At 44.7% G+C, this 17,846-nt stretch overlaps 1 protein-coding gene and 1 long non-coding RNA gene across 8 annotated transcripts in view; one reads left to right on the top strand and one right to left on the bottom strand.

Annotated features, from left to right (window-relative positions):
* The window catches only part of LOC118318978 (protein Dok-7-like), a 29,339-nt gene that overhangs the window by 6,167 nt on the left and 5,326 nt on the right, over positions 1-17,846 (bottom strand). For 2 of the 7 annotated variants that reach the window (XM_047335958.1, XM_047335957.1), the window contains exons 5-11: positions 12,865-12,984; positions 9,084-9,182; positions 8,079-8,869; positions 6,335-6,383; positions 5,580-6,182; positions 4,336-4,424; positions 3,305-3,374 (exon numbers count right to left, since the gene is read on the bottom strand). In XM_047335958.1, coding sequence (XP_047191914.1) covers positions 3,305-3,374; positions 4,336-4,424; positions 5,580-6,182; positions 6,335-6,383; positions 8,079-8,869; positions 9,084-9,182; positions 12,865-12,984 — 1,821 coding nt within the window. Of the gene's footprint in view, positions 1-2,995; positions 3,172-3,304; positions 3,375-4,335; positions 4,425-5,579; positions 6,183-6,334; positions 6,384-8,078; positions 8,870-9,083; positions 9,183-12,864; positions 12,985-17,846 lie in introns of all 7 variants that reach the window. The other 5 variants (XR_007031747.1, XM_047335960.1, XR_007031746.1 and 2 more) reach the window with 4 other exon arrangements.
* LOC118319052 lies at positions 6,204-6,984 on the top strand. The gene is made up of 2 exons (XR_004795899.1): positions 6,204-6,337; positions 6,760-6,984. It is a non-coding gene; the product is annotated as an uncharacterized LOC118319052 (long non-coding RNA).

Here is a 17,846-nt window from a genome sequence, read left to right as displayed (position 1 = left end):
GCCTTGTGACCCAGCAGAGGGCGCTCTGAAGCATCCCCATCAGGTTGACCTGTGGTCGAATCCCATATTGACCCTCTCAAGCTGGTCACGTGACGGTGTCACGACACCCCGAAAGCGTGAAGTATTTTGGGTCCGGCGCCGTGGATGGTGCGGTTGTTGTGGTACGCTACAACAAATCTGCGGCCTCACCAGCTAGCGCACCACCCGGGTGAGGCGGCGTTAAGAGCACAACGTTATCTGTCTCGGCAAGAGTTCACACATTCCTCTCGAGCACCGGCACCTCACCACAAACCGAACCTGGCGTACAGAACAGCAGTAGATACACACTGTTGATCTGAGCATCCGTTAAGGGCTTGGTCAGTACTCTATGTTTGAAGATAAGAGAGCATATCGAGATCATGAAAACACTTTTAATGCTACATTTTGTGTTACGTCTTAGACGATCCCAAGAGCAGTTGGGAGTGGAGAAAGAGAAAGAAGTTCAGCTCAGGGCGATTCACAGAACAGAAACACTAAGGAGGTCAATTCTAGACGACCACGGTCATTTTACACTTCGACAGTGAATACAAATGTATTCTATTGCCAATAGTACATAAGTACAGAGCCGCAGTGTAATTACAATGTAGAAACAGATGTTTAAAGATTTCTCCCGCTCTCGACTCCACATGAATGGTTAGAGCAGGTAAGACGCATGAACCCCGCGGGGACGTCGCCTACCCCACAATCAGACCGCACCCACAGAGACTCACTAAGAGGCCGGGGGGCTTTTCAATAATACACTTTGCAAAGCCTCTAGGGGACATGTGGGAGGCGACACGTGGCCGAGCTCTGTGACCCAACGTCGACCGCTTTTTTTGAGACAAACACGGGTCTAATGACGGCGTTGTCTTCAGGGTAAGAGACCCGTTCGAGCTGGTTCTCCACCTCCCACGGGTTACTGCAGCAGGCAGACATGGAGCCGCGATACAGAGGTGAAAACACGTCTCCCCCAACCTTAAAAGTGCCACCGTTTGTACACCTTTATTTTGCGCTCAGATTACATGAACTTCCTTTTAGGAATGGTATTACCAAATGCCAAGAATCCCAAGATGCCATCCTCTGTGGATGAGGCCACACCAGCCAGCGGGAGCCACTACTGTAAAGACAAAAGTAATAATCCCGGGGGGGATTGGGACTGAGCTGAACCACAACCACCAATTCTTAAAAAGTGTTGAGTTTGAATCAAGTGAGGAAAATAGTTGGCACAAAACGTCCAGACGTTATTTCGAAGCTCATGTCTCGAGAGCCCCGACAAAAACTCACCGCTGTGAAACTAATGTGGTGAAATCCTACGTCCGCAAACCAACCAATCAAGGAAAAAGGCATGAAAATGACAACTGCACTGGGTAACATGCTGGAGGACCACAACAAAAACTACGGGAACGGAACATTTGCATTGGGCAAGTTCATGCACGACTTTCCTATGAAAGTCGATCCACCGCATTGCTCAAAATGTATTTTGTAATGTAACAGATCACAACCGAGGTTTTATAAGACACATCTTGCGCAAGGTTGCAAGCAACGAACAAGGAAAAAAATTCCACCATTGCTCAACGTATCAGGCTGTTGAGACCAGTAGCACCACAGGTACAGTGTCCCACCAAAAAAGCTTCAATGCTAACACCCTGAAGGGGCCTGCATGATTTATGGCTCCAGAACAAGTTATCATAACATCAATCTCAGCTGCTAAGCGCACTAGTTGATGAAATCAAGGAGCTCATGTGAAAAAAATTATAGCACCACGTCAAAATGCGGCTCCAGATGCCGCCGCGTCAACCGGAGTCACGGGACTTGGCCGCCTCCCGCACGTCCCCGTCCATTAACCCTCTTCCGAGGCGGGATGACGGGAGCGATGACACGGGGGTCGAGACGAGCGCGCACACTGGCACGTGAACCTGACGGATCGGTTCGGTGCCACGTTGTGACGTCTGCTGGGACCCGGTGGAGCAGGTGTGCATTAGACTGAGGGCATGTTTCTTGGTGCGGGACGCTGGAGTGGCAAAAATGCCCCCCCGACGACTGTCCTCTCGCCTCACGTCAGCGCCGGTATCCCTCGCACGCGTCGCCGCACACCCCCCTTTAGTTGCATATCCGTTTTCTCCCGACACAACCGGCCCTTATGTAACTCAGGTTTATGGCCTTGTATAAAATGCACATGGACAAAATAAATGTTTTCCTCGACGCGGTGAAAAGGAGACGTCGCTAATTCTAAATGACGCTTATGGCAACACAAATTATACGCGTGACTCATACCTGCAGGTGATTAATCTGACAATCGTTTCAACCGCCGCCTGTGCTTAGCTCTGTGATTTGAATGTAACAAACGTGGGCTCCTTTATAACATTATATAACTTAATATGTGAACCTAACCACACTTAATGCTTCTCTGAAAGCCATTTCAAAATATTCAATCCGTCACGCCTACAAAATTATTGCTTTTCAAGTCGTTACCATTTTTCTTCATCAAAAAAAGTTGGGTGATGCAGGACTAAAACATAAATAAAGACCAAGGCAAGTAGTGACATCTCCTTGCCCCGTGAGTATGGCAGAAAAATGTAAATAAACACAAACATAATTTATATGATTCCGTCACAAACCTCAAATTTCTCCATTCCATTTCAACCATCAAATCGTTCTTCATTTAAAAAAAACTAAACGACATATTTTCAAAATATGTTTTGAAAGGATTTAAACGTTCAGTAGGAGGGAACGGGCTATGAGCTAAAGAGCCACTGACGTGCTGAGGATGTCAAAGACTTATTAACGTTGTAAACAGAAAAAAAACCAACTTAAAAACTAACTTCGACAACTTGTAATAATACATTAAACCTGCGCTAAGCTCTGTTCACATCCATCCGTCATGTACCTCAGTATATACAGCACTGCACATGTTCTGCATCTGTAGAGGAAGCCACTTCATGGAAATGGCTTCCTGTCAATGTCACAGTCCGCTGACCTGGATAAAGTGGCGTCTGTTCCGGTTCCAGTCCGCGCTCTCCGACTCTAAACAAGCCTCATTTGACTTCAAATCGTGCACAACAGGCGGCGCGTTCGTTGCGATTTTGGTTTCAGGTGAATGAGCCATCGATTGAATTCACTTTCCGTAAATGGGTCCGGTGTATTGCACGACGCCTGAGGGAACAACAACAACAACACAAAAATCCAATCCACTTGTGCAGCTACAGACGACAGGCTGCACACATTGTTCGCAAACTGAAAACGACCTCGTCGCGTTGTTGGTTGTCGCGATGCAAGCCTCGCTCACCTTCGGTCTCCGGAAGGAACCTCTGCGGGCCACAGCTGCCCATCAGCTCGTACTTGCTTTTTTCCTCTGCCTGAAAGACAATTAAGTGGCGTCGATTATAATTGGCAGTGGGCGACTGTGCAGAGCACATAGGGTTGTTACATAAGAGGTGTGATGAGGAATCCCTCAACAGTTCAACGGACACGTCGGGAGTATTTATAGGCAGCGGCTGATATTCAGGATTTACTGAGAGCTCAGGGTTAAGTCTTACATGTGGAGACAAGGAATGCCTCATAATGGAAGTAGAGCCATTGCCTTTTCAAAATTGCAGCTATTGATGCCATATTGCTTTCATTCCACACACACCAGGCAACGCTAACTTCTTCACAGTGCAAGTGGAAGGGCGGTCAGAGAGCGCATACCTCCGCCAAGGCTAAGGCTACATCTCGGCATGTTAAAAGAATATGAGATCAGAGCCAATGAGGATGGACACAGGCTGCAGGGACAGATTCATTATTTATACGCCATGTCCTGCCTCCTGCACGCGCTGCCCACGGTGCCCGCCCGCGACCGAATGTTCCCCAAAATCTTTTTCCTGCTGTTGGGAATGGCAAAATCCGGATATGTCTGAGCCTGATTTTCCGGACATTTGGAGGAGTTCATGTCCCAGCTGACTGTAAGAGCTGCTCTACAGTTAGTTCAGAGCCTCGGACAAAAGGAAACACTCTTCTTAGCTACTGATTCCAACCCACTCATGTGATAACCTAATAGACATCTTCAGAAATAGAAAATGCTGTGGGAATTACATTTTTTTCCTCTTGTTCAATTACATACATTGCTCGTATGGCTCTTGCGTCCAAAGCCGCTTTATGGGGCGTTGTCTCTTTTCTATAATCCCAATCAACTGGTGTTTTACGTAGTATCAGACGTCCCCCCCCCCCCCCCCCCCAAAAAAAATGTCAGGCTGAACTCTGAGCACAATGAGTTACACAGTCAAAATGTGTGAGCAGTCGATAGCATAAGGAGGATTAGAGAGTTTTGGATTGGCCTACCTCGGAGTTCCTCTCTGGCGCCCGATTCTCCATAATCGCATAAGCAGGATCAGCTCTGCGTCTTTCCTCTTTGCTATTAAGCCTTTTGTCTGGTGGCAGAGAAAAATATGGTGTGTTTTTAAAATATACCACAAAGCGAAAATTTGTCAGTGGAGGAATAAATAATCCCACGCTGGTTTTTAAATCCATTCTGTGAATCCGAGTGCTCCCTGGGTATAAATGGAGGAGTTCCTGCGATCCGCAGTGACGAAAAACAAATAACAGTATTGGTTCATCATCTCACAGCGCCACAGACATGGCGCCCGTCCGCTGCCTGGTGTTTGGGAATGAAGGACGTGTTGAAACATGGATAATGTTCAAGGGGACAGACAGCTACGTTTTTCATGCCGCTAAAGAGATTTAACATGCTGCACACAGTTTAGTGTCGCCTGAAATGCTATGTAATGTGACCATCACTGCTGCTTAGTTTTGTCCAAAAAGTCCGCATTGACAATGCAAGCTTCCAATTATATTGCAGCTATAGAGGCATTAACATTATATTCCAACTGGTGGTGGATTTTTAATAACAGATTACAGAGGATGAGTCAATACAGAGCTCCTCCCTCACGGTTCATCGAATCAGTGGTTCAAGTTACAGGAAATATACTGTAGTGTTGATTAATGGCCGGAAGTGTAGTTGGGGATCATCATGGTGTCACAGTGAAATTGACCAGTGATCTTCTGGATGTAAAATATCATCACGTCCTCATTTAATCCCATTAGACTGGCGAGTGACTGCTTAAATGCGTATTAAAGTGAGCTTAAAATTTGATTTTGGTCGGGATTATCTGCAGCTCTTTTCCTGAGAGTAATCAAAGGGATCAGCCTCACAACCCAAAAAAGTTCTATTAACAGATCAGAACTAATTATTAGAAAGTGGTACCAAAGTTTGCCATCCTGAAAAATCCCCACATCAGTCAGTTTATAGTAAAGCCTATATATCACTTAGGACTTTTGAAACTTTGCAGCATCGTCAACTCCCTTTAGTTTTCAGAGAAGAAATAGAAAGTGATGAGAAAACAAGCAGTAGATTAAAACAAGACAAGAGAAATGTGTGGTTTTTTTATTGACGAGGAGGAGGAAGCGGACAGAATCAATAAAAGAGTTTCTTCAAAGGACCAAAGAGGAAACGGACACCAAAGGAATCGCAGAAGCTTTGTTATCAGTTGGAGGAGGAGGAGGAAACCGGTGGAGAGGCCTCTTACCTTCCATGGTCACCAAGGGGCGACCATTCATCTCTTCAGAACGACAGAGGCCGTCCGCGCTCTGCGATCCATCACCGTGACCTCGGTGGAGCAGTGCCTCATTGACAGCCACTTCGTGTTCATGGCTTTTCCTCAGTCGCAGGCCAGATGGGAGGCTGTGGAACGTGGGGTCGCTCCTGTTGCGGTGCATTTGGGCAGGTGCGACCCGGGCAGGAGGGTGGCAGTGCTCCCTTTGACACTTCAAACAGTTTTCATAAATGGCAGCTCTTGCGTCTTGCTGCGAGTCCTGCAACGGTGCACCGGTGCCAGTCGGTGTGGATTTGAGCTCATTTCCAAAAGCAGAGCTCATTGACTCGTACAAGCTCAGTCCGCTTGCCTTTGTTTCATCGGGCTGCTTGTCTGCACTTGGAAAGCCGAGCAGATCAGCTAAGAGACTGGATAGTTTCTCTCTTCCCTTTTTTGGCAGCGGCGAATCCTCCCTCATCTCGTGGACGCGTCCGGAGCCAGAAGAGGCCCAGGATCTCTCAAGAACTTTCTTCACTGTGACGCAGTATTCTGTGGCAGTGCCGGGTCGGCATGGCGATTTGTCAACACTTTGATCTGCTGGATTAAAATCGTGATGTTCTGGAGGCAAAGACTCTTCAACACAAGTCAAGTCAGCGAGCCGCGGGCTGCTACATCGGGGGTTTGTCCAAACATGCGTCAAATCTATTCATGCATGCAGTGGGCATACGGAATCAGCGGATCACGCTTACCTGGTATGGCAGCTGGCGTGGAACCACTTGAAGGAATGCACGGTGTCCACTACGAAATGATGAAGATGTGCAAATTAGATTATGCAAACTGTCAGAATTTTTTATGCTAAATATTGATAAACAACAGTAAGCAAACATCTGAGCCCGGTTGTTTAAATAGAGCTGCTTTCTGACACTAACTCTGGAATATGTCCAGACATTTTCCCGAATTTGCCGTTCACGTACGAAGAAGTCGGCAGAACATTGTCCGAGACAGATTCGTTTCACATCAGTAGGAACATTTCTGGAACATTCGGACGAGGGATGCCGCACTCACTCGCTCACCGTAAAAAATTCATAAAACCGGGAAATGTCTGAAAGCAGCTTGTGGGGCAGCTTAGAGGAAAAGGCATGCAATAATATTCTGCATTTTCTGACTTCTACAGATCTCTGCCATGAGCCCAACTAGATGCACTGCCAGCAGATGGAGCTGTAAGTTGTTTCTAAAGAAATTTAAATCATAAAGCCCATAGGAGCCCTTGTGTTACTAATGCAAGAAGCTGTTTAATGCAAAAAAAATATAACATTCATATTGTTCACCTCTGTCCACTGTGCTGCTGTAACAACCAAATTTCCCCATTGTGGGACGAATAAAGGAATATATTATCTTATCTTATGTAATTACTTCGATTATAGAACTAATGTGCAACTACTTTCATAAAATCAATCCAGTCCTTTTTTATGGCAAAATCTTGGGTTCAAATTTCAGTTCAAAGTAAATATTTTATCTTTAGTTTTTTTTTTTTTTAAACACTTCTGCGGAATCAAAATGAATTAAAGCTGCAGATGATAAGTTTTAATTATCAGTTACTGGTTTGTTCTGAAAAATACAAACAGATTTTGTTGGACCAACAGTCTAAAACAAAGACTCACATCAAAACAGAAAGGAATCAGTTAAATTTCTGTCAACGTACTAATCAATTAATTGACTAAATATGAATATTTATAGGTTCATTTAGCGGTACAGGGCTGCACACTGCCATCATTGAACTGGACTACATTTAATCACACTTCTCAGCACCTTAAACACTTACTCTGTTCATAGCACTATTACACTACTTGTTCTGTATTGTTATATTTGACTTGCTGCTTCTGGGCTGTTAACTGTCACTTTTCTCTCTTACAAATCTCCATCAACTCTGATCCTGTAGCCAAGAGGGGAATTACCCTTGTCAAAAGAAAGAACACGATAACTAACCTCATAGCTCAGACTGAGCTTTGTGCTATGACAGTAACACATCAGAAGCTCATTTGGCATCTTGTTTAAAAAAAAAAAAAAAAAAAGCAATTAAACTTGGGTGACATTCACTCTGGAGTTTAAAAAGAATAAAGCAATAAATAGAAGGTGTAAATAGAAAAACTGCAAGTAACTCCCAAGGTCTAACCGCGTCGAGGAAAACAGCGTCGCCCTCGGTTGGCCGACGAAATGCGAACTTGTTAGACAGATGGGCTGTGGGACCGTTTTGGCACCACACACAGAAAGGCATCGCATTCTGCCTGCACGATGCCACAAAGGTCGTATTGACGGCGGGCCACGGAGCTGATGATACAGTGATGATAAGGCCTGCTCGCACAAGCTGCTACTGCGTGACGGCGACTTTGAAAACAGAGCATGTTTGGGAAACCGTTTGATAAGGGGGGGGATGCCAACCAACAGACACTACACAAATCAAGAATTGATAGGACATCAAATGCTCCCACTGACCTTAAAGCCACCACACACTGAGCAGATGGCGACGATGGTTTTGGGGACAGATGTGACGGAGCTGCAGATGTGACAGGAGTCGGGATGTTCACTGGAGGGCAGCGCCTTGTTGTTTCTACTCTCCTCTGAAGGGCCCTGTTCTGTTATTGATCGCCTATCAGTAGTGTCTGAGGGACCCTCACAACTCGTGATACTGTCTTTGTCCCCCTTTGCTGACTCCGTTGTGAGGCCCGACAGTGCGGAAGGGTCTTTAGTTGGTGTGGAGGGTTCGCCGCCCACATTGCCGTCTTGTAAAAGACTCCGAGGAGTGTCATAGAGATACCTTAGTGATGTTGGTACCAGGTACTCATGTCCAGGAACACTGGGGCAAGTACAAGGACTCAGGTCTTGAGCCAAGTGGGGAGGCAAACTGAAAACGGACCCAAAGTCCTCCCCAGAGGTGATATCCAGGCTGCCCGTGTAGGAGGAGAAACTTCCAGAGTAAGAGGAATGGCTGCCGGTGGCGATGCCGCTGTCGGATGAACTCTGGCGGCCGATTTCCTGAAGCTGCCGGGGGGGCTTGGTCGCGGGCCGACTTCCAGCTCCCGGGCTGACTGAAAGCTTCTCCGCGCTCGGCGGTGCCACTTTGGCGGCCGCATGGTGGACGTTTTCGGACAGAGCGGACGCCGGCTCAGTCCAAATGGCCAGCCGGCTGCCAATGCTGCAGTCCGATTGGCTGGTGTCTGAAGTGTCGGAGGAGCCGGATATGCTGCGGTCGTCTCCGCCGGCGGACGGGCAGTACGTGGACGAGGCTGCCAAGAAGGACAAGGTTAATTAAACTGAAAACACTGTTCTCAGTGATAAATCAAAGCAATTTCAAATCAGCAAAGTCACCCGATGTTTCTTTGAACTCTTTGGAGACAAAGACGCCTCTCTGAAATAATGATTATGGGTGCTTTGGTATAATTATGCAGGATGAACATTTTCGAGCAGGAGCATGTACACAATCACAGTAACATGTTCTACCTGTGCTGCTCCGGTGAGAGAGCATGCTCAGACGTTTCTCCAGCTCCTGGGTTTCATGGTTCAGCTTCTCCTCCACATTGGTCTGGCTGGCACTGGGATCTGAGAGAGAGCAGCAGAAACGTACAGTTCATCAACATCCACCCACTGTCCCGGATTTCGCGTCCGAGAACAGCTTCGGCGATGAGGCGAGGTTCAGTGAGTCTTGCCACTGTTGCCGAGACAAAGGGTTCAGGAAGTGACGCAGCTGAGCAGTTTGTACTGAGGACACCGCTGTGATAATAACAAATTCAGCGACTCCGGGCGAACGAAGAGGGATGTTTTAAAGCACAGGGGTCGCACTCATTTTTCAGAGACAATAACAAATCTTCTTTGAAAGTGAACATTGAACGGGCAGTGAAAAAAGGGTCACACAGAGGAACACCGTGCAGTATTTATGCAACACTACAGTGTATTAATAGCGCTGCCACATGGCTCTGTTGGTACACACTCTGCTGCTGGTCGCGTCAGATCGTTGTTGGTGCTGTGCAAGGATCTAATGCACTTCGGACCACCAAGGTCAAGTCCCGACACTGGATCGATTCTTTTGAAATCTATCGGTGCCTGAAATATTAATGTGACGCAGGTGCCAAATTTGACTAAAAGCTCCAATGCTTTATGTGACCTATTCACTTACGTCAAAAAAAAAAAATGTTCACTTTGAACGTTGACAAACTGTTGGATGACTTCGGTGAGTCTTGCCACTGGTGTCCATGTAGCTAAACGTTTGTAATCCAGCCACTTCCTGGAGAAAATGAGCTGCATGTCCTGTTCGGGAGGTAAATATTCTCCACTGAATAGGCAGAAATGCATTTCACAAATTCATTCAGAATTCTTTTACAGTTTAAAGAATTTGGAACAAATTCTAAATTTTACAGGAATTTCCTCTCAGTCCTTTTCAACTTCTATCACAAACTGGAAGACTACAGCTGTCTGTCTCAAAGGAGTACTCCATACAGATATCAGGAGGCCGGAAATAAAGCAAGAATCCAAAGAGAGAACTTCATAATTTCAAGGTATACATTTGGCAAAAGACACCTGACTTACTGCAATCTAGTGTAGAGGAGAAGCAAAGAAATCACAAGTTTCAAAATTTGATTTGAAGGTTTAACTTAAATTGTATATAAGATAAGTTATAAATAATATAAATAGGTTTAAAAAATACAGTGAACACCCCAAACTGTAAATGATTCATATTTGTTATGATCAAACTTAATAGTTATTGCCAACATGCTGTTCTCAAAAATATGATTCAAATATAACTAACTTTTATTGGTCATGACATGAACACACTTTCGTCTTAATGAAAAGAAAAAGAAAAAAAAAAAGGTCCATCGTGATGGCAGTGTTTCTAGTGTTCAGATGGCTTCAAGAATTGAAGCTTCTGCTGCCTCATGTCCCACCTGCGCTCCCGTTTAGCACGCTGCCAAAGCAGCAGGCCAACCTAGTGGCCACATGCAGCGCAGCCAAAGAGATCTCAAAGGCATGTGTCGTGGGTGAAGCCTATGCAACTCACAGGTGTCGGAGCCAATCGCGACCCACTGTATTTTTGCTGCTCGCTCATCCCACCTAAGCTCCAGTAACGCATCCTCCCCTTCCACCAGGTTAGGGTTCTCCGGCTCTAGTAGCTGGCAAAGATGACACTGGGCTGTAAACGAAAAATACTAAAATGTTTTGCTATCATTATGAGGGAAGGAATCAAAAGCATATAAGCATTTCCTGGACATTCGCTTAAATAAATTTTGAATTTACGACTGGTTTATGCACTTGTAAATTCATAGCCACATAGGAGTGTAAGAAACGGATCACAGTCTGGGAACGTGACACCAATCAATCAAAATGGCGACTCCAGAGATTTAATGTGTAGCAACACGGTGTAGAGTCACCGAGGTTAACTGCGAGCGAGGACGACAGACACAATTAAGGGCTGCGGACGAAGAATCAGATGGTATAAGATGAGTGGAGTAGGAGGGGAGAGCGGCATGTATTCAAGGGGCTCGGGGGTTGGAGGAGGGGTTTTGGTGGTGGTGGGGGGCAGTGGAATCCTGTGGATGAGGTTACACACATGCCCGGAGTGATTAGGAGGCTTTGGCTGCTCTGCTTGTGTGAACTGTGACTTTGACCCCTCGCTCCCCCGCCGACATCCTCCCTGCTATTTATTCTACTACGTGCGGCAATAATAAGAGCATGAGCTCAACCTGCGATTGGCGCGGCGAGATGTGTGAAAACCAGAATATCGACGAAAAGAAACCCCCCCCCCCCCACACACACACACAGCCAGCTTCACGTCTCCTGTTATGTTGCTGACTGGGTGAGAATTTTCTAAAAACTGCTAGTGTGGAAAATGAAAGGTGTCAAAGTGGACAGCGGGAGAGCAGATAATGTTGAACGGTTTGATTTTAGTAAAAATCAAATCTAGCATCAGAATAACAGAGCTCGGAAAAATCATATGCATGGATGAGAACATTTTCTCTTCTGAGTCTTTGATTCTGAGTCCATTTCAACTGTTTGTATTTGTTGAAGGGTATATGATAGTATAGAGTATAGAGAGAAATACGATTTGAAAATAAGAGGGCGACGAGATTTCGGTAGGTGACATGGGTGTAAGAAAGTTACAATTCAAAGTTTATTTCAAATTAAAAGCTGCAACAACTTATTTGCCACTTGACAGTGGAAATAAGGTGCAACATTAGATTTTTGCTACGACCATTATGGCGGCAAACAGTTGCCTCTCATCGAGAAGACACTTAAGCCATTTCAGACATGAACTCTGGAAAAATGTCTAATAGACAAATAATCAATGACTTTTTAATATCAAAATATTGATTATAGCAGCTTCAAATTTAATTTACTTTATATTAACTTGTGGTTAAATATGTAGTGTTAAATTTATAAATATTTATCAATTGGTAGAAAAAGGTTGGCACTGAGAAATCGGTTATCAAACTCGGTTATCAAACTGGCAATTATTCCTTTAGCCGAATATATATATTTAGCCAAGAAGCAAACCAGATAATGTTGGTTTGTGGAGTCATGACAACAGTTGACACATGTTTACATATTATATCTGCAATTTAAAGAAATTGAAATCCTGTCAGAAAGTAATAAAAATACAACAAGAACTATTGCTAAGGATATTTCAAACTCAGCCCTTCCTCCAGTAGCACTACATGCTCCACTATACATAGGCGACAACTACATTTGCTGTCATAATCACACTAAGTAGGGAAGTCATCCTCCTATTGATATTTAAGATGAACATAATCTTTACATTCACCACAGTACACTTATGTCAGGGGGCAGGACGTTTGACTGAATTTATAAATTGCTTCATAGGATTACCCAATTATGTTAAAAAAACAGCTGCCTGTCATATTTTAGTCCCATCAAAGCACATCCATCCACGGAGCAACGCTCTGACTCATTCTGCCAAAAATGGATGGATTCCAGGAACACATCACACCTCACGGCTATAATAAATCCCTGGAAGTGCGGCAGGGTAGCGATGCAGGGTTTGCTACAATAATAATGCCAAGTGTTGACTGAAGTGTTTGCTCGTACTCCTTGGCAACGGTGCTGCTCTTCATTATCCAAATACTGTATAGATCACATACAGATCCACCTCTGGTCTTTAAATAATGGTACTCGCAACTGAATCTTTCCCCCGTCCGCGCGGATCTCTCGCATGCCGTCGATTTTCCAGTCCTTCCCGGCTAAGCAGCATTAAGAGAGCTCTGGTACTGACCTGGCAAAACTGGCCGCAGTCCAAAAGGGCCTCTGGTGGGGGAGATGCCCCTGACGATGCAGTCGAACAGAAAGCTGATCTGCTCGCTCTCAGCAGATGCCAGCAGAAAAACACCGGCCCCTGTAGAAAGCAGACTTGGTTAGTCTCATGTTCCTTTCTCTTTTATGCAGCACTGAGATATACACTACCAGGCCACATAATGTAATAAGTCAACTTTAATTCTACAGGTACAAATGGATGAGAGAGTTATCACAATCATCATTTCAAATTCTCCAATAATAGCAGTGATGTAACAGATACTTGGTTGGGGGGGGGGTCAACTAAAGAAGAATTAACATTATTGATAAAATCAAACTTGGGTTTGGTCTATGAATATGTAAATAGTGAAAGAATTTTAAAAAGGCACCCAAAACATAATTCAACCAAGCAGCTGTACAGAAGCTGTGCCTTAATAAAATAGTCTGAAGTTGTGATTTAGGACAACTATGTGATTGAAGAAAGAAGTCAAATCAGACCACGCTTTTGTTAATCCTAGTGAATTACTGAGGTTCGATAACCAGCCCTTTTATTTTGTTTTACATTAGGCTCTAAAAATGTCCTTTTTATTTGTTCTGCACATTTAGACCGTCATCAAAGAGGATAGAGTGATGTAGAGGTCAGAGGTCGTGCTCTCCAGAGGTCTCTTGACCTGCCTGACAATGCCCATGGCCGGCCATGACAAGGCGTCACAAATCAAGGGTCCTCATGTCGCACTCTGTCCCCGAGACCACCCATGTCAAGGGTGACCCTCAATCACATTCCCAACAGGCCCGTGGTCGTGAGCGAGGTCAAAGTTCAGCAACAAAGACTCCTCACATGTCTGCACCCGCTTAAATTGATAGTTTGCCTTCATCCATTTTTTTTTTTTCATTTTTCTTCAATAACATGGATCTGAGACATGATGCATCTATCTCAAAGACGCATTTGTGGCAGGAGACCCGACTCGGATGCTGAATCAACCACGTCATACTTTGTCTTGTACACGTGTCACTCTGTTGAGAGCTGGTGAATGGACATCAGGTGCACTGCCACTGGCAAAGAACAGGTGGCAGGGCTAGTTTAGTCTAAACATGATAAAGGACTCCTCCTCCTCTGTGGTCTCAAAAGGGATGAAGAAGCATCTATATAAAAAAAATTAAAAAGGTCACAAAACTAGTGTTCAGTTAGTGTAAACATTCCCAGGCAGTGAGAGCCAAGGAATCCAACCACACAAACTTTAAGGGATAGTTTATTCTGTCTATTCACAAGCGACACAATCTTTATGAATACATTAACAACACGTAGCTTAGTTCCCCCAAAATCGAACAAAATGACGAGTTAAAAGATGAATTGACGTCCAAATAAATCACCCTTTTTAGCTCCGTTTTCCGTCTTCGCCGGCTCCTGGGGTGAATCGGCCTCTTTAGCTGGTGAGCAAAGTGACGCTTTTAGCAGCTTGTCATCGCCTTTGTCTGCCATTTGGCCGGACAGGTGGCGGTCAAGTCTGTAAAGCTTTTTCACCTGCAACAGCTGGAAGCGACACCAAATCACTCAAAAGGCGCGAGTCCAAAAACGAAAACAATTAGTTGGGGGGGGGGGGGGGGGGGAGAAGAAGCTGAATACAAACTAGAGCAGAGGGAAACTGAAGGTGGGTGAGAAGAATTCAGTGATAAGGCTGCTACAGACAACGATTCGCATTATCCATCAATATGCTTCGCATTTTTCTAATTTATCGTCTCGTCTGTAAAAATGTTGTGAGATACACCGATCAAAAATGTCCCGACATGTGTGATTCACAGTCACAGACCGAAAGACATTCAATTCCCAATGATTTGTAATGAAGAGAAACAGCAAATCCTCAAACTTGACACTAGAACCAGGTTTGGCAGTTTTTTTGTTCCATAAATAATAAACAAAGTCTCATTAATCTAGTATAATAATCTCGTTATTTGTCTTTATCCAACTGTCAAGTCTAGCTCTGTCCCGTTCGATTCGTGGCTCCTGTGATGCGAGTCCCGCCAATGCTCTCCGGCCTATGAAATCATCTATTCGACTTTTTTTTACAACCATCAATAATAGTCGTGGATTCATTTTCCGTTGATCTAATAAACCAATCGTGGCGGCGCCACGCACAGAAACACACACGGAGGATGAACCGTCGAGCAAGACGTGGACAAAAGGTCGAACAAATGCACGGTTCAGTTACAGCTGCCTCAGCCAGCAGCGAGAGCTCGAACACTGTTACACCACGTCTCCCGCCGCCGTGGATAAACTGTGCTGAGAGATTACATGTCACAGGAATGTGCGCCCTTCAATGACACACACAGTGAGCTCACGCAACCTCGTGTTTACAATCATTTCCTTTAATCTTTCTGCTTTTTTCTTTTTACATGAGAGCAAAACTGATGCGTAACCTTGTTCATATTACGCGAGATCCACTACTAAGGAGTTAATGGAGCTAAATAAATCACGCATCACATTCTCAAGGATCATGTTTCCAGTGTGGGATCATCGTGTGTCCCGTGGCGGTCCGATGTCTCTGGCGTTCCCTTCGTGCCGGTGTCTGTCCCCTCCAGGTGATGACATACACTCATCTCTACTTTAATGGTTTTGTGTCTATTCCAAGACGCAAACTGTGGTTTACTTTATCAAAGTGACACAAGCGTCTACGAGGGTTGTGAGTGAGCACGGGGAGAAGTCGCTCGCAGTCGTCACAAAACCATCTCCGGGGTGACGCGCGATGCCGAGTTGCCGGTGCAGAAGGGGTATTCCGTCCTGCACAGACTGAATCATTTGCTTCCGGCCGGTTTCTTGTAAACATGAAGCAGCTGTTTTCTAGTCTTCCACGTCAGAGGACGAAACACTGAACACAGGAGCACACGGGGAAAAGGTTCCGCCTTTCACATCATATACCTTGCACTGCTTAGCTAGACCACTTTCAACTTTGTGACAAGTATTTCGTCTCACGACGTGGGCATGAGTATGTGGAAAACAATGTACGCTACATCCATGTGTGGTTTTTGAATATTCTGTGTGTTGTGTTGCTATAACAGCCTCCACACTTCTGCAAGGCTCACTAGGGGCCCTTGGGATCCGGCTGCAGAGATTTGCTCCCATCCAGCCACAAAAGCACAACGCTGCCGTTAGGTGATGAGACCTCGCATGCGCTCGACGTTCCACGCAATTTCTTCCAAACCATCCACAAACGTCTGCCGCAGTGGAAGTAGAAGCGGGCCCGTCCCCTAAAAGGTCGACAAGTCGATGCATCAGTCGGGTCGAATAACGGTGACTTGTATTTTTTTTTAAGGCAACTCTCTTTTCCCCTCAGCTGTCGCACAGGACGATGCAGGAGCAACAGTGTCTTTAAGCTACATCAAAAACGTGCAGCAGCCACAGTTTCACCGGGTGCGTCGATGTGTAGCCTGCAGCATTAAGATTTCCCTTCATTCAAGTCTAATAAAAATAGAAAAACGCCCCAGACGAAAAGTTACAGGGCAGATCCAGATACTTTTGGCCGTAGGGTTAAAGAAAAGGCAAGGCAGAAACGATGAGAGCAAACGTCAAATGGAGCGACTAATTAGCCAGTAATGCACTTCCTCAACTCTGAATTCACCACTAATGTGGAAGAAACTGAAAAAACAATATTCCAGAGCAACAAAGTTAAACAACAGCTGCAGCAGAGGAAGAAGTCAGTCACAGGCCATTATTTTCACCCCCCCCCCCCCCCCCCCACAAAAAAAAAGGTTACTATCACACTCCATTCAAATCTGAGGCAGTTTAAACAAGAACTTTTTTGTGGAACAAAAACAAACACAATCCACTCATGACGACATCTGCACATCTCGCCCTGTTGGCAGCGAGAGAACACATCTTGAAGGCGCTTTTTTTTTTCTCTTTCCTCCGTTTCATAAAACTCCATTGAGCATTTTTCCTAATGTGTCCGCCTAAGGGAGGCCAGATGTACGAGCAGAGAGAGGAAAAAAACATTCAGTGACTCCGTTCTACACACTAATCCTAATGTTGACACGGATGTTCTCTGAGCAGAGTTGGAAGCTTCAGACAGGAATCACCACCGAAACATCCAGGACTGTATAATGATTTACATTTTGAATTTTTTTTAAAGAACTACAGAATATTAAATAAAGCTTCTCTAAAACTATTTTTTTTAACGTTTTCCCCACAGTCAAATGAATGTAAAAAAAACTGGTCTTAACTCTTTATGAATCAATGTCCAACCTTTGATCACTTATTCATCACCCTGACAACGTGCATGATCAAAACTACTCACCCTCCGCCTATGAATGCATTACATCATCCGAGCAATCCTTAACATAAAATAAAACAAGGCCGTGGGGGGGGGAATGTTCAATATTCTCCAGACTGCTGGAGCAAAACATTGTCTCCGCAAAACTACTCAAAACAACAAAGCACATCAGCAAAAGTTAGGCAGAGCAAACCGATTACCGATAATACTCAAAACTTCTCTCTTCCAACGGCGTGTTTTTAATTCACAGTCTCACATGACTGTGTCCTTGGCAGGAGCCGCTCTCTTTCAGACACAGTTGAATGAAAGAGAAAAATGAATCACAGCCAGCAATTATCTGCTCTGTTTGGAAAAGTCATAAGGAAAAACACAGCTCATATGATTTAAAGAGTCTTTAGCCATTAATGATGCAACCCATTTCTACTGAAGATAGTGTACCTGGACCACTGAGTCTTTCCTTAAAAACATTTGTACCATTTTTTAGTAAATTAAATCATTTTTCTGCTCTTGTTATTTCAGCTTTCTTTTAACTTTAACTTTAATTTAACTTTATGTACTAAATGCCAATGCTCATGAATCTTATAAACTTTTTTATAGTTCCTTTGGAGCCCCGGCGGATTCAGCCCAATGACAAATGATCTCCAAAACATAAAGCTGCTTATCTAAGCTAAAGACACGTTGCATAAAAGTGACATCGAAC

The sequence above is a fragment of the Scophthalmus maximus genome, chromosome 12, assembly GCF_022379125.1.
Source record: "Scophthalmus maximus strain ysfricsl-2021 chromosome 12, ASM2237912v1, whole genome shotgun sequence".
NCBI classification, from domain to species: Eukaryota; Metazoa; Chordata; class Actinopteri; order Pleuronectiformes; family Scophthalmidae; genus Scophthalmus; species Scophthalmus maximus.
The sequence above is the reverse complement of the archived record's forward strand: the minus strand, read 5'-3'. Positions and strand labels throughout refer to the sequence as shown.